The 14753-nt window shown below is 35.3% G+C and overlaps 1 protein-coding gene across 1 annotated transcript in view; it reads left to right on the top strand.

The window, feature by feature from the left end:
- Positions 1-14753, top strand: part of TTC29 (tetratricopeptide repeat domain 29) — a 78039-nt gene that overhangs the window by 5716 nt on the left and 57570 nt on the right. Inside the window, exon 3 of the mRNA XM_075150481.1 lies at positions 12665-12888. Within this exon, the coding sequence (XP_075006582.1) occupies positions 12665-12888 (224 nt within the window). The remainder of the gene's footprint in view (positions 1-12664; positions 12889-14753) is intronic.

Consider the following 14753-nt stretch of genomic DNA (forward strand, 5'->3'; position numbering starts at 1 on the left):
AGTCGTTGTGCTACAACAATTGTTGCAGACTGACTTGCCTTCCCAGTGAGCCGTTTCAGTCTTTAGCCCCAGTGGATTTCCATAGTACGCACACCATGCTAGGGACAGAAGTGTTCTCTCTGTGATTACACAGGAAGTCACTGCTATTTTAGGAAGGCCTTGGGGCTTCCAAGTGCATTTTACAGCTCTGATTTGATCAGGTCAGCCTTTTACTGCTATTAAAAAAAAAAAACAACAACAAACAAACAAAAAAAACCAACCCAAAAAACCTTCCTATACAATTTTTCTTTTTATAACCAAACCCTGAGTCTGGAGGCTGTGGAAAAGGAAACCAGCAAGGAAACCCACAATGAAGTGAGAATTTTACCATCTGTTCTGCAATACCTACACAAAGTGGGGTGTTTCCTTACTGTTTTGTAATATGCTGTTTTTCAAAGTTCTCAAAGCCTCTTAGAAGGTTGAACTGAAATATCATATGTATTCTGGTTTATTTCTATGGAGATTTTTTAAGTACATCTTTTAAAAGATTATGTTCATGTTCTGAGTATTTAATTATTCTCAGAATTTTAGCTTTTGATAATAGCTCAGCAGTTGCAAAATTTCTGTACTATGTAATTTGCTAATGCTGTTCCACAAACCTGATACAATCATTTGAGAGCAAACAAATTGTAACAAACTAGCAGCTACGCAGTTATAGTAGTACTAGGCTGATATAGTTATAAAAAGCTAAATGCATCAACTGTAATTTTAAATCGATTTATAAAGTAAGGCAATTCCACATCTGTAAATGATCTTACTGAAATCAATGTTATGCTTTGTATGTCTCAGCAGACAACAGAGGCTTTTATTAAAAAAAGTGTGAGAAACAGCTTATAATATGCTGTGTAGTTTTTTAAATAGTGTTTCCATTCCAGAAGTAGATTATTGCACTTCTTTATAAAAGGACAGGATATCTTTCTTTTGCCACCTAAATATCTGTACTTTTGTTTAATATGGAGGTTAGCTTAGTAAGTCAGTCATTATTTTGTCAAGACAAATCCTTGTAGCCACACTCCTGCTTAGTATTAAACACCCTTTGGTTTTTTTTTGGTGCATATTAGGCAGATAAAAAATTTATTACCTCCTAAATAAAGGAATGTATGGGTAGTATTACATTTATGGAAACAAGCAACATGCTTTAAAGCTGTTCTCTAAAATTGTATGCTTCACATTCTTTAAAATTAAGATAAGCTAGTTTGTTCATAGTTGAAGGAAAAAAAGGTTGCAGTTATCCTTCTATTACACAGTATTGTACTCTGTTCCAAACTTAAGCAAATGAGAAGAATTCCTTTACGTGTGCTTATGTTACAATCTTATTTTTCCGTGGAAAAATGTGGAGATGTTTTTATTTTGTAATAATTTTTTGTCCCAGGATGATATGATAGAAAAGGAAGAAAAAACAATGCTTAAGAAAGATAGTATTTTAATTATATTAAAACAGGATATTGCTTTGTTTTTTTCATTGATTTTGTTTTGTTTCCTTCTCTAAGACTTTAACTTGAAATAAGAAGTGAATGTGGTGCAAGAAGCTGGAAATGGAAGAAAAGTAAAGGTTCCCATTAATGCAGAATGTGACTACTTTCTTGCCACAGAATTAGGCCTTTGTAAGCTTATGAGGAGGTTGGCCAACTGCACTGGCCTTCAGTGTGCTTTCCCTGATACTTTCTCTTCTTGGTCTTGACTCACCAAACCATTAATGGCTCAAAATCAGGTTGCAGTAAAAATTAAAAATTGTCCTTATGACTGATCTAAGAGTCAAAAAGTTCATGATGAACTGTGAAGTAAGGCTCTTCCATCAAGGGTTGAATCTTCAAATGAGTTTGGAGCCTAGAATGGACCAGAATTTGATACTGTCATTCCTGTTTCCTGATCTTTTTGCCAGAGCCAGAAGGATCAAGTAACAGTTCTCTCCTCTTCATACAAATGAAAATTGTCCAAAGACAACCGTATCATCAAAAAAGAGTTAAAGACTAGAAAGAGAGCCTTTGAAATCCTCTTGTTGAGAGGAACAGCTTTTTTTAGTAATAACAAAAAAATATTACATTAGCGATTTTACTAGATGTGTTTCTGTGAATCGGATGATTGAGTTCTAATGTCCTCACTCAAGACTCATTGGTAGTCAGACGACATCGAAATTATTATACAGAGATGGTACACGCTGACTTAGATATGCAAAAAATTTGTATTTATGTTTTCTGTCTTCTGAGGGGTGGATCAGTGTGTGATGGAAAGCTTGATAAATTTGTGTCAGTAAGGACATGCTCTGATATTACTTTTTCAGGCAGGGGACAAAATTTTCTTATAAGCATTCAATCAGACGTTTTTGAGTTATAGTGGGTTGTTCTGCTTAGAATTCACCAGAAGGCTGGTCCACTTCAAGATTATCTGGAACACAAAAAGGCAAAGGCTTTCATTCTCAGGTGGCTGTGACCCCCAGAGCAATTGCCAGCCATCTCAGCTAATATTGGGAAGATCAATCATTAAACTACTTTGCAGATTGTATACTGAAAACTGGAATATAATATTTTTGCTTTAGGAGTGATGACTTGTGAATATAGTAGCAATCCTTTGCTTCCATAAACCTTTGTCCTTCTCTGCAAAAAAGAGCAAAGGGGTTTTCACCTAAGTTTAACTCTGATCCAGAGGACTAGGTTGATCACCCCATATAATCAATGGAAATAATTAAGAATAAGTAATTTGATTAGTTGAGCCCCATCTTTTAGGATTCAGACAACTGCTTTAGAATAAGGTGTATTAGACCTTTGAAGCACCTATTTCTCTCCATTGCTTATATAGAGAGCTTAGGGTGACCAGCTCAGATGTAGACATGTACATTTACTGCTGAATCCCACTAAAGAACTATTGAATTTTGAAAGCTGTGAAAAGGGTAGAAGTCTTAGAGAATTGCATTCCCTAATTCCTGAGGCAGCATTTGTACAAGAAGCTGGCAAGTCCAGAACAAAAGTTACCTGGCATTTATTTTAAATCTTCTGTTAGTGCCATCTGATAGAAGATTATTTTTCCGTTCTTCAGTAAGAGAATTAAAAGAGACATATTATTTACTACCCTCCCCGCCAAGTTTCTGCTGTTTTCAGTGTCAGTATCAGCTAGGTAGAGTTAAGGAAAAAAGATGTTGGAAAATTAACGAGGGAGTTAAGTGTTAGTGCTCAAGATAAGTTTGTGGAAATAAAAGATGTTTTTCCTACATCCTTACTTCTTCTACCAGTTGGTCTCTGAATATTTATCCCCATCTGTCCTCCAAGACTAAAAAGGAAGAAACTTCCTCACCTGATTAGAGGCCAGGATGATCTGGAGAATCCACTGAGGAAGAAGAATGGGGTTTGTGCACTGGTGGAGATGAGAAGACCTAGCTTGAAGGGTGTTTATTCTTTATTTTCATCATAGCCATGACAGACTAATAAGCCCTACTATTAGACTGGGCTTCTTCTGATCCTGTCCTCTGTTTATATGTTATTTAAATCATGAGAGTTTTGGTAACTCAATTTCAGATTTACTTGCTTTTCTATTTGTCCTTATTCTAGTCTTTTGCATTCTTTAAGGAAGCTGAACACAAATAGCTGATTGGGGATTTGATTAATCCAGATTAATTTTTAATTTAGTAGCTGTCACCTCTACCAAATAAATTAGTAAGGTGATTTCATAGGTGACCTATGAAATCTTTTACTCAACAAATAGATTGGGACCCTTTTTCATTGACAGCTTATCATATTGCCATGTTTTCTTTCTCACAACTTAAAATCTTTACTGGGGCTTCCCAATTTGAACATGCATAATTTAGGCTTGGGAATTTTGTGTTGTAAGGTGGATTTGACCATTTCTGTGCTATGGAGCGAGGCTCTGAAGCTGACAGGGGAGGGGCACTGCCAAGAATAAGGGTTAGGAAAAATATCTTCTTGGTGTGGGGTTAAGGCAAGGAAGGAGGAGGGGCACCTGCTGTTATTAGAAAGCTTGCAAAAGGCAATTTCAGACACAGACAGATAATGTGTAGGTGCAGATTCTGCTTTTCCCTTGTACTTCAGTCCTTGATTGCACAGTACTTAGTCCTAGTGATGCACTGATTTGAGCTGCTTCCATTTCTTCTGTGTATAACACTCTGACGACAAAGGGAGAGAGGAGAGCTCAAGGCAGCTAAAGAAGGACATAGCAGCAAAAGGGGAAAGAAGTAAACTGTTCTTTCCCTTTCATGTTCAGGTCCTACCAAGATTTTGCTCTTCTTGCTGATGTCAATCTTTGGATACGACCTGTGAGCACTATATGACCCTCTTTGTTCACATTACTCTGGTTGAGAACTGGTGGAATGTTGTATCAACTCATGTACATTTTATGAGGATATTTCTTCACTTTTAAATACTAAAAACTATGGAAAAGGGTAAATCAGAACCAAAGAACTGTATCCTTTCATAGTAAAAGAAATTTTAAATTAAGGCACTCTATCCCAAACTCCCTGCTGATTGTGGAAAGGGAGATGGCACAAGTCATTTATTGAGCTATATGATAAATTTTAGATTTCTTTCACAATATTATTTAAATATGTATTTTTTTCTGTCTGAATAATTCCTAACAATCTTGCTTGCCATGACCAGGATTCAGTGTTTATTAAACATCTTTCAAAAAGAGATTTTAGCACTTAGAGGCACACATTTCTTTTGGTCAAATGAATGATCTCTGTGAATTTCGGGCCTGATAAACATATTATTTAGTGTAATTAGGCAGTGATCTAAAGAACAGAACTCTGTGGGAAGTGACTGGTTTGCCTTTCCTAAAGAAACTTCTCTGTGCATTTGTGTAATGTGAAAGGTTTTTCTTGAAAAGGTTAAAAAAAGTTCTAATCAACTTCTGTACATTATGTAGAACTTCATTTTCTAAACTCTGCAAAAGAAAGTTTCATATTTAATGGGAAATCATGAATTATTCCATTTATTATCTACTTCCTCCTTTCAAAGACATGATCTGGATAAAAGGCGGGGTGAATAATTTCAAAAAATACAATACATTTTTAATGGGAAGGTGCAAACTACAGATTCTCATGACTATTAGCAAGTATAGAGGAAACAGAATTTTACTTGCAAAAACTCATCAAACTCTTGCAAAGATAAAATACATGACATACTTTAATAAAGAAGAACACAGTGCGATGAAGTTTTTCTTTTTTTATGTAACTTGTTGTTTTTACTAAGTTTGGTCTTATGGTTTTCTAGTGCTTTCATTTCTCAATAGTTCAACAATATTTAGTACTGAAGATAATGTACAAGCAATACACAACTGACTTCTATTTTTAAAATACTCCGTAAAGGTGAAGCATCTCTAACACACAAAAAGAGTCTGAAATAAAGAAAGACAGTCAGATTTGCCTTGGTACAATCATGACTTCCTAATAATTCTCACAGTCAATCCTTCTGAATTGCGTAAAATCCTCTCTTTCCCTTCCCTTTCCTCTTAATCTCTGTGTGGTCTGTTTGTCCTTAGACTACTGAGTAAGTTCTGTTGGGGACTTGAACGAGATATCACAAACAAAAGCAAAAATACTATGGGAATTGTTCATAGCAATAGTATAATAAATGCATAGCCTTGTATAGGGTGTTATGATAATTCATAGCATCAGCTTCAGAAGATACAGAAAGTAAATAATTATGATTATCTTTTTCTATAGATAATTTTGCACACTGTGACCGAAACCTGCAGAGAAATTTAATGATTTCTCCAATATCATGCAAGTCAAATGGAAAGGGTTCCAAACTCAGAAGTTTCTGGCTCTCAGTCCATTAGGTCAGCTCTGAAATAAAAGGGGGAAGTTGAGAAATACTTCATTTTGATAAATAATAGTCCATAAAATATGGTTGGAATTACTTTTTGTTAATTAACATAATTAATTTAGAAAGAAAAGCAGAAAGATTAATGAAGATAATGTTTTTTTTCTGATTATGCTTGAAATAATCACAGGTGTGTGTGCTCTTGTATGAAGAACATTTTTATAAGGGTAGCACTTTTATCTATTTTTAGTGCTTTCTTTACATTTATGTTTAGGGACAGAATGTTCCGAAAGTTCATTGCTAAATTTATATTTCCATTTTCTGGGTTAATGAGGATTCTTAATTATTACAGTTCTTACATTCATTTTAAAATACTTTTTCTGTGTCATCCTTTGATGTTTATAATTGATTAATTTTTCATTTTATGTAGTATTAAAGTGGCAGTGTAGCTTTGAACAAAAGGAAGCGAGTTCAATATATGTGTTCTTTGCAGGATCCTACTGACAGGTTATGCATCCACCTTTGCATGATTTAGGTTAAAGTGTGGTTTGACAACAGTCAAAGACTGTGAGGCAGTAGATGAAAAATACTGCATTACTTATGCTGAAAGTTATTGTACCTATATATATGGTATAAAGTACCCATATATTTATTTTCTGATATACTTTATTTTCATCTTTCTGTTAATAGTTCTACATACATAGCTCCATAAACCTTTTCTTATTTAAAAAAATCTGAATTGTTACAAAAGTCAATTTCAAGTAGATGTTCTTCCCTCTCATGATATGTACAAATTGTCATGCAATATTTTTTATATACTATTTAGAGTAGGGAATTCTTTTTACAACATTTTGGGGGTTTGGTGGGGTTTATGCTTTTTGTATCAGGACATTAGCTATTTCAGCTTTATAATTTGGAATTAAAAAACATGCACCCCACCCCAATATAATATAATTCTCAGCCTTACTAATCAAAAATTCTGATGTATAAGCTAACCATCTATTACTACTTAATGGCATTTACTGTGCTTTCATATCTTTCTTTAATGAGATTACTATAGTCTACAATTTAACATATTACCATCCAGTAAATATTTCATTAAAAGAAAAGTATTTAAACGGACAGTCTTTAAACTAGGATTAAAGAGGGCTGTGTCCTGATTCAGTTAAATAGCTTTGTATCAGTAGCAGTATGTGGTGAAAATGGGCTGAGTACCTTGACCAATTGAGGGCTTGACTCACCAAAGTGCCTATATATGTAAATTTTCACACAGAACTCAGATACTCAGGCAACTTAGATATATTTTCAAGTTAGCTATGTACCTAACTTCCGTGGATTGCAGCCCAGACACATGACAATGTGGATTTCAACAGTGTGAGTACATGGTTTTATACCACTGTAACGTGGATTGTAGCATCACTGAATGCAATAGTCAAATCTTCAGCTTCTGTATTTACCAAGTATTTGCATAAGTGCTTTTTGTCTTCAACAATGCCCTGCAGAAGTTTTAACTACATTTTAGATGTGGGTCACTAATGGTGTTGCAGAACTGTTATGTTTTTGGCTGTATAACTAAACAATAATTCCTCTTTCGATTCTCAGGCAGAGCAGCCTGAAGTTACAAACTCTTACAGCATGCTTGGCTTTTTAGTGTTTTGTCTAGAATATTTGTTTTTACTTAATGCATATATTTTTCAAATTTTTGTGGGGGGAATTCTGGTGTCTCCTTGTTTATGCTGTGTGTGTTTGCATACAGGTTAAACACAAAGTAGCTAAGTATTCACATACTTGATGTAATTTTAATTTTCCTGTAGATTTGTAGACAGGAAATGGGGGGGGGGGGGGGGGGAGTAAAATTTATTTGTTTAAATAAACTTAAGCAAAAATATCTTGATTATTTTTTCATAATTTTGTGATCCTTATCTAAGGCATTTATATCAGTCATTGACTTGCCAACTGCAGAAGGAAATCCCAAGTGGATGAAACCTATTTGAATACAGTTTTAAAACATTATAATAATTGGTAGAGTAATTATTTTACACTGGAAGTACACTTTAATATTTTATATGCTATCGTTGTTTAATCCATGCCATTTTTGCTTTACAAAATGAAATTGCTGCAGTACACTTGTATTGTGTAATCAGCAGCTGGCATTAACCTATAGTACTAATTAAATCTTACAAAAACTAAAGCTATGAACCCTGATATTAAAAAAAAAAAAAAAAAAAAAAACTGTTATCTGAAAATAGTAGACTTTTGCACTTCTTTTGCTTGTCTGTAATTGACACACCAGACATGGAGAATTAAGCTTATGATAAATAATTCTGTTATGCTATACTGACTATTTTGATTATTTCTAACACCAGTACCTGCCTCTTGGCCTCTTAATTTCTTTTTTCTTTTCTCTCTTTCAGTGTAAAGGATAGAATACAAATAGCCTTGTTGTACAGGATTTTAAGTTAAAGGGAACATATAATGGTACTGTCCTGATCTCCCAGCATTGCTTAAGAGTCTTGTAAAAGTACAATACCATAACATAGGAAGCTCCTTGAGATTGCAACAACAGTGTAATTTCATTAGCCTCGCTGAAGATTAGTATTTATGATTTCTGCACTGGTAACGGCGATTAGAATCAGGTGTCTCTGATTCCTCAGCATGACTCTAGATAGTTTTAGAATAGTAATGATAATAATAAAAGAAATCCATACAAGAAAATTATAGAAGTACCTGTATAGTTTAAGAAAAGTAAAATGCCTGTAGCAGTATCCAGGTATGCTTAAAGCACAGTGTTAACAATAGCAGTGCCTTTTCAAGCTCTCAGATCCACATTCAATAAATAGCTACTTCCACCCATGTGATATTATAGTACATGAAATCATCATCTATAACATGGTACCACTAAAATGACAACTTTAACTTTTGATGGTTATTTATTTGGTGCTGAAAATTCTTCTGACACATGCCTCCTGCCTCCACCCGCCCCCGCGACACGCACACAGAAGCGCACAGAATTTTTCAGCACCTCATGCATAAAATACGGCATCAGAGTAACTGCTGATGTAGGACAAATGCGGGATACCCAACTAAATCCACTAAGTGGACCTCGTTTCAGTGTTTTACCCAGCCTGTGTAAACAAACATCTAGCAACATCAACAGGGTTTCGGTAATGACGGAGATGAGTGTACAGTCAGAGGAACAGTGGATTCTCAGCATCGTCTGTGTTTGTGTTAAGTATTATGGTTTTCATCTGTTGGATTTCATGGATTAAGAGAAAATAAAACAAATCTGCTTTACATTAAAAACAGATTAATTCGTCTTTTTGTTTTAGCCATAAGTGCATAGATATGCTCCGGATTTCATTAAAAAATAATTTGTTTTAAAAAATACATCTGAAATCTTTTTCTCCTAGCATGCACATATGATCATTCAAAGGGGAAAGAGGACTTTAGGTTTCTATTCATATCACGGCTCGATTTTAAAACTGAACACAGCTAACATTACAATGCTGTCTGCTCATTCTAATTCGACCAGTTTAATTGCTTGCAGACAACGGTGCAGGCAATGTTTGCATGGTTTTGGCCCTGTGCTTTTGTGGCACCGCGTAACGCAAGCCAGAGCCGGCGGCAGCGCAGGAAGCGCAGCTCCGCGGTTCTCCTGCGCGCTGCTCGCCGGGATGCGCGCCCTGCGCTTCATCCGCGCCCGTGCCTTTCTTTGTTCTGCAGCCGTGCCTTGCTGCGCGGCAGCTGCATGATTAACGTGTCCTGGTTGCAGTTTTCCAGGTTTCCAGTAGATGCCCCCAGAGACCATTAAACCTCTTGGACATCTCCAATCAAATGAGAAGCCAGTCTTTTTTCATTTTGCTTCTTGAAGTAACATAATTGTTCAAAGGAAACCTAAAATCGGTGTGGATGCAATGCAGAAAAACAAACTTACTTGTTTAATAATATACCATAATTTATTAGGTAGTAAGGTTCAAAAGGTTTAGTGTAAACCAGTGTATTAATGGAGTAGAAACATACTGTTAACAGTTGGATTTTATAAAATATATCATGTAAATTTAATTAGGTATTAGTTTTTGATATTGATATTAGAAATAAAATAATCTTCGGTTATGTAAAACATGAGATGTTCTGTTTAACCTCTCATTTTACATGCTGTATGCCGTCATGAAAAGCAGTATGAAAAGGATTTTGAGGACTGAGGATTTATAGTTTATCTCAAGATATCATGAAAAGTTTACTGCTGTCACCTACACTACTCCTCTGTTCAAAAGAACTGTTTGTTGGAAAAAAGGACACTGGCATTTTCATTTGGAACCACTTGGATAACTGAAACAATTTCAGAAGTCGTTGCAGTGTCAAGCTCTCTTAGGTGTCATGAATACCATTCATCCCCGTAATATCATTCATTTCTAGCCCTGTTTTATTGTTTGTGTGTGATCAGTCACTTGTGGCTTATATAGTGCAGAAACTTAAGGAAAAAATAGTACTATTATATTGAGCTTTGTGTATCTTCCGTTTTTAAGTATAACTGAGAGATAACTTTTCTCCTCATGCCTCTAAAATTTGAACGGTTATACAGCAGAGAGCTTCATTGCTTTTGAGTTAAAATCCGTTATCTTTGCCTAAGAAGAAAATGTGCTCTGTACGGTATGATTACTTCAGCATTATTTCAATTTCTTTATTAATTGGGATGGGATTTATTAAAAGAATGTTGACACTAATTTTTAAAACTGACCTATTTTACTGTCTGTTTTGTTTTCCTTTATTGGTTTGCTAATAATGTTGTCTTGTGGGGAAAATGTGCTTTGACTTCAAGTAAAATGCATCAGTCTACAGGAAATAACATGTTATGTGGACACAGTTTTTCTATTTATATGAATATTGGTACTGTGCTCAGTGAGTGTGCAGTGAGTGTTAAAAATGAACCGAATGACATTTTGTTTAGTCACTGTTAAGATCTTTTAACAGTATTTTCTTGTTTACTTCCAATACATCTAATGATCTAATGCATGCACACACATACACATATATAGATCACATTATATAAATAAATATGCATGTATGTGTGACTGCTATGCAGATTGATATCCCACTGCTCTGAGTTATATTACTGTGGGATTCAGTCCTAGGCCTTTGGAAGTTGGTAGGAATTTTTTACCTATATTCTTCAACTTTTTTAAGTAGATCGAATTTTAAAAGAGAAAAAAGAAAGTATTCCATATACAGAGTAGAGAATACATAGTACGGTATTAACATAATATCTTTACAGTATTTTTAAGCTATATACTGTGTATCTGATATATGACAAATATAGCATATTCTGGCAAATTATAATTTAAATGTTTAAAGATATTTCTCATTTACTTTCCTAAGATAAATGTTGCAAATGTTTTCTGGTACAGAATAGTTACATATTTTCCCTTGTCTGTGTGAACAATGTGTGCTTTTCAATCTTGAAAAACACCTATTTATATATTAAACATGAATTCAGTACTGTCTAGTCTAAATCATATCAAGGATTTTGTAATATTTTTGTGTTCAGTTCTGAAACTGAAATGTAAAAAATACATGTGAAGGATTAATGTGCATCTATGTAGTAATTAATAGATTTTATTTTAATCATATTAAATATGAAATAATGCAGATTGTTTACTTCTTACATCTCACATTACTGTCTATTTCATTGGCATCTAGCTAAGAAGTTTTTTACATCACTTCCATCTTATTAGTGTTGTTAAAGAACTGCAGTAGCTCTTTTCAGGCTAGAAGTGTTAGTCTCATTACGCTCTTGTTTAGCATGAGGTCATCTGAATTTATTACATACATTATAAATCTCAGTTTTTAGAATTCCATATTTATTTTAAGGCTGCTGAGAATTTGAAGTTAAATGGATTTTAATCTAAAAAGACAGTCTTGAAAACAGTTTGGAAACTTAATGGAATATACAAAATAAAATTAACACATCTGGGTCCTTGCCATTTTACTGGGACAAAGGTTTGTTTTCTCACACTAGATACGTACGCCTGCAAACCTTTACATCTGTACTTTAGTGTTGCAGGCAGTCCCATTGGACTCATCGTTTTCTCCAGGATAGGACACAGTGATTGTTTCATGCCACATAAAAGAAAGATTTTTATTATTTCGATAAATAATACCTCAAAAGATATATTACCTCTTAAGAATATTTGACTACACAACTTTTTGATATGTATATCTTATCAGAGTTTATGAATGAGATAACTTTGATATAAATTCATCATTGCATAATGTGATTTTAAAATTAGGGAGAAATTACCAAACTTTTGCATCAGTAAACCAGTCCCAGCTGAAGTTATATGCTAAACAGAAGCAAAATAATATCTAATGATTATGTTTCTGGCATAGCATTTGTTTGACGTTTTAAACCAAGCCATCATGTCCTACAGCAAAACTATTTAACATATACATTGTTTTGACATGTGGAATGTGCCTCATTTTTCCCTGTGCACTGTTTTAAAGCAAACTAAGATTTCATTGAGTTTTCATGAGCTAATGTAAACATGGGTTTTTTTCCCATCAGTCAGCCTTTTTTACCAATACCAGCTAAAGAATACCAGTATATTTTTAACCTGTTTTCAATATATATATTGGTATTTATTCTTTATTGCCATATTTCCTTCCCTAGGGTATGACATTCGTAATCGTATTTTAGCAGAACGCTGTTTAAGCAGGGGGAAAAAATACCCCTTCCCCGCTGCTGAACTGCAGAGGTCTCTTCTTGAAAGCTCTTTTATGGCTATCCGTACTTCTTTGGTAAGGTGGAGAACAGAACTCAGGTTTAAAGGCTTAAAATCTATCTTTCTTATTCCCAGTAACAGGAATTCATACAAGAAGAACATCTGCATAGACATGCTGCGACAGGGTTATCACGAGTCCTTCTCCCAGCTCTTCACTCTGATACAGAAGTGGAATGCCTTGAGGGAGGCTGCAGGGCCTGGGTCAGCCATATGGCAGCAGAAGTCCCTGGAGGAGCAGCCTGATAAGCTGGATCAGCTTTACCACTTCCTGACCAGGGCTGAGGCAGCCCAGCGAGCAGGTAAATGGGGGGATTGTGGGTAGCGGAGCAGCGGGAGCCGCAGCCGCGAATGCCTGGGGGAAGCTTCCAAATTGTTTCATGTATGAATTTGAAACGTTACTGCATCTTAGCACATTTCAGCCTTAGTCGACCGAGCGGTATTTATAGAATAAATGATTAGGAACTGCAGATATCGGGAGAGGTTTTGTGAAGGGAAAAAAAAAAGGGAAAAACATGTAGAGTGCTTTATGATATCATCAGAAATGTTTGATGCAGTTATAGCTTTGATAACATATCAATTATTTCCTCATAGTTTCATTATTTATTGTTTTTCTTTCTCTATTGATTTGAGTAGCTGGTTTTGTATTAGAAAAATTTAATAGGTAAAATGCTGTTTCACACAGTAATAGTTTTATAAATCTGATTTTATTAAATACCCTGTCTGCTAACTGTGTTTGGATTTGTGACTGACTTAAAAAGGATTGTGAACATGTCAAATAAAATGCAGCACACAGATGTAACATGCCACCTGTGAATTACTAGATATTAGTGAAGACATAACTCCAAATTACTGTATTTTCTCCATTGCCTACTATTTACTAAGCGCTCATATTTATCACTTCCTTTTACTATAAATAGTAACATAACTTACTCTCTTTCTCCTTTGGAATAATTGTAGGGATGGAGGCAGATAAAGCTCTAACTGCAATCCTGTTTCATGGCTGAGCTGATTTCACTATAGCTGGCTTGTTTCAAGTTGCATTTTGATCATTACAAATATGAAAATCTACAATAAAGCTTGTGAGTTTGGAACCTAAGCTTTTTGACTGAAATTGAGAAACAGACAACCTCATTTTAAAAAAGAACAACAAAAAACCCCTTTTGGCACTTAAAAAAAAAAAGTTCATTTAAAATGTCTATTTTATGTTTACTATGAAAGCCAAAAGTTGTGTTTCTTTATTTAATTCACTGTAATTCTAGGTAGGAAGTCTAGCCAGCCCGTGATCGGAAGGAATCTTCAGATTTGTCTGGAGTATGACTAAAACCTGAATAGGCACCCCCGTAGCTTGCAGGAGTACAAGAGAGAAGTTTTGTGCTCAGAGTGCCCTGACAGAAGCATACTGCCAACGCTTTGGTGTTCAAAAAGTAGTAGATATGGCTTATCTTGAGGGACCTGTTTCATCTTGATGGGCCTGCTTCCTGCAGCTGCTTGAGGAGAGCATTTTGTCTTCCTTCAGTGCATGATATTTTTCAGTTACAAACTGATGTGTGACAGCAGAGTTGGCAAACGTGCTCCCAGAGAGTCGGGGTGCTGCTGACTGTGCAGTTTCTGCCCCTGTGAAAGGCAGGGGCCCCTTCTCTCACTGAACCCAGCATTCATTGTGTGCTGAGCTCTGTACGTCTTTCACCTCTCACAGAGACAAGATACCACCAATTGTCTGGTTGATTGTAGCTTGCCTCTAGGAGAGAATATCTCCCAACTTTGCCTGTTGACGTTGGTTAAAATTAAAGAAGAGAAAATAATGGGAACGTGCCAATAGAGCTGGCAAGCATCTTTACTGAATTGCTCGTTCAAGGTATAGTTAGTTTTGATTTTTTCACCAGTTTCAATGCAAACCTTTGCACAAATCTCTTGTTTGTTTTAAGTGAGGCTTAAGTCACCTGACACATGAGGGATGGATGCTGATTCATGTTGCAGGTGTTAGAGCTAGCAGTGCTGTGAAGATAACATATGAATTATACAGCTCATCAAACACTAATTCAGTAGTTCCACTAATCCGGTTACTCTCTGATTCTAATCAAATTGCTTGAGGCTGTGGCTTATGATCTTCTGACAACTCTAGTTGACACCATTTAAGTAGTGTTCAGCAGTTCACCTCAGCTGG

This window comes from Calonectris borealis, chromosome 4 (genome assembly GCF_964195595.1).
Source record: "Calonectris borealis chromosome 4, bCalBor7.hap1.2, whole genome shotgun sequence".
NCBI classification, from domain to species: Eukaryota; Metazoa; Chordata; class Aves; order Procellariiformes; family Procellariidae; genus Calonectris; species Calonectris borealis.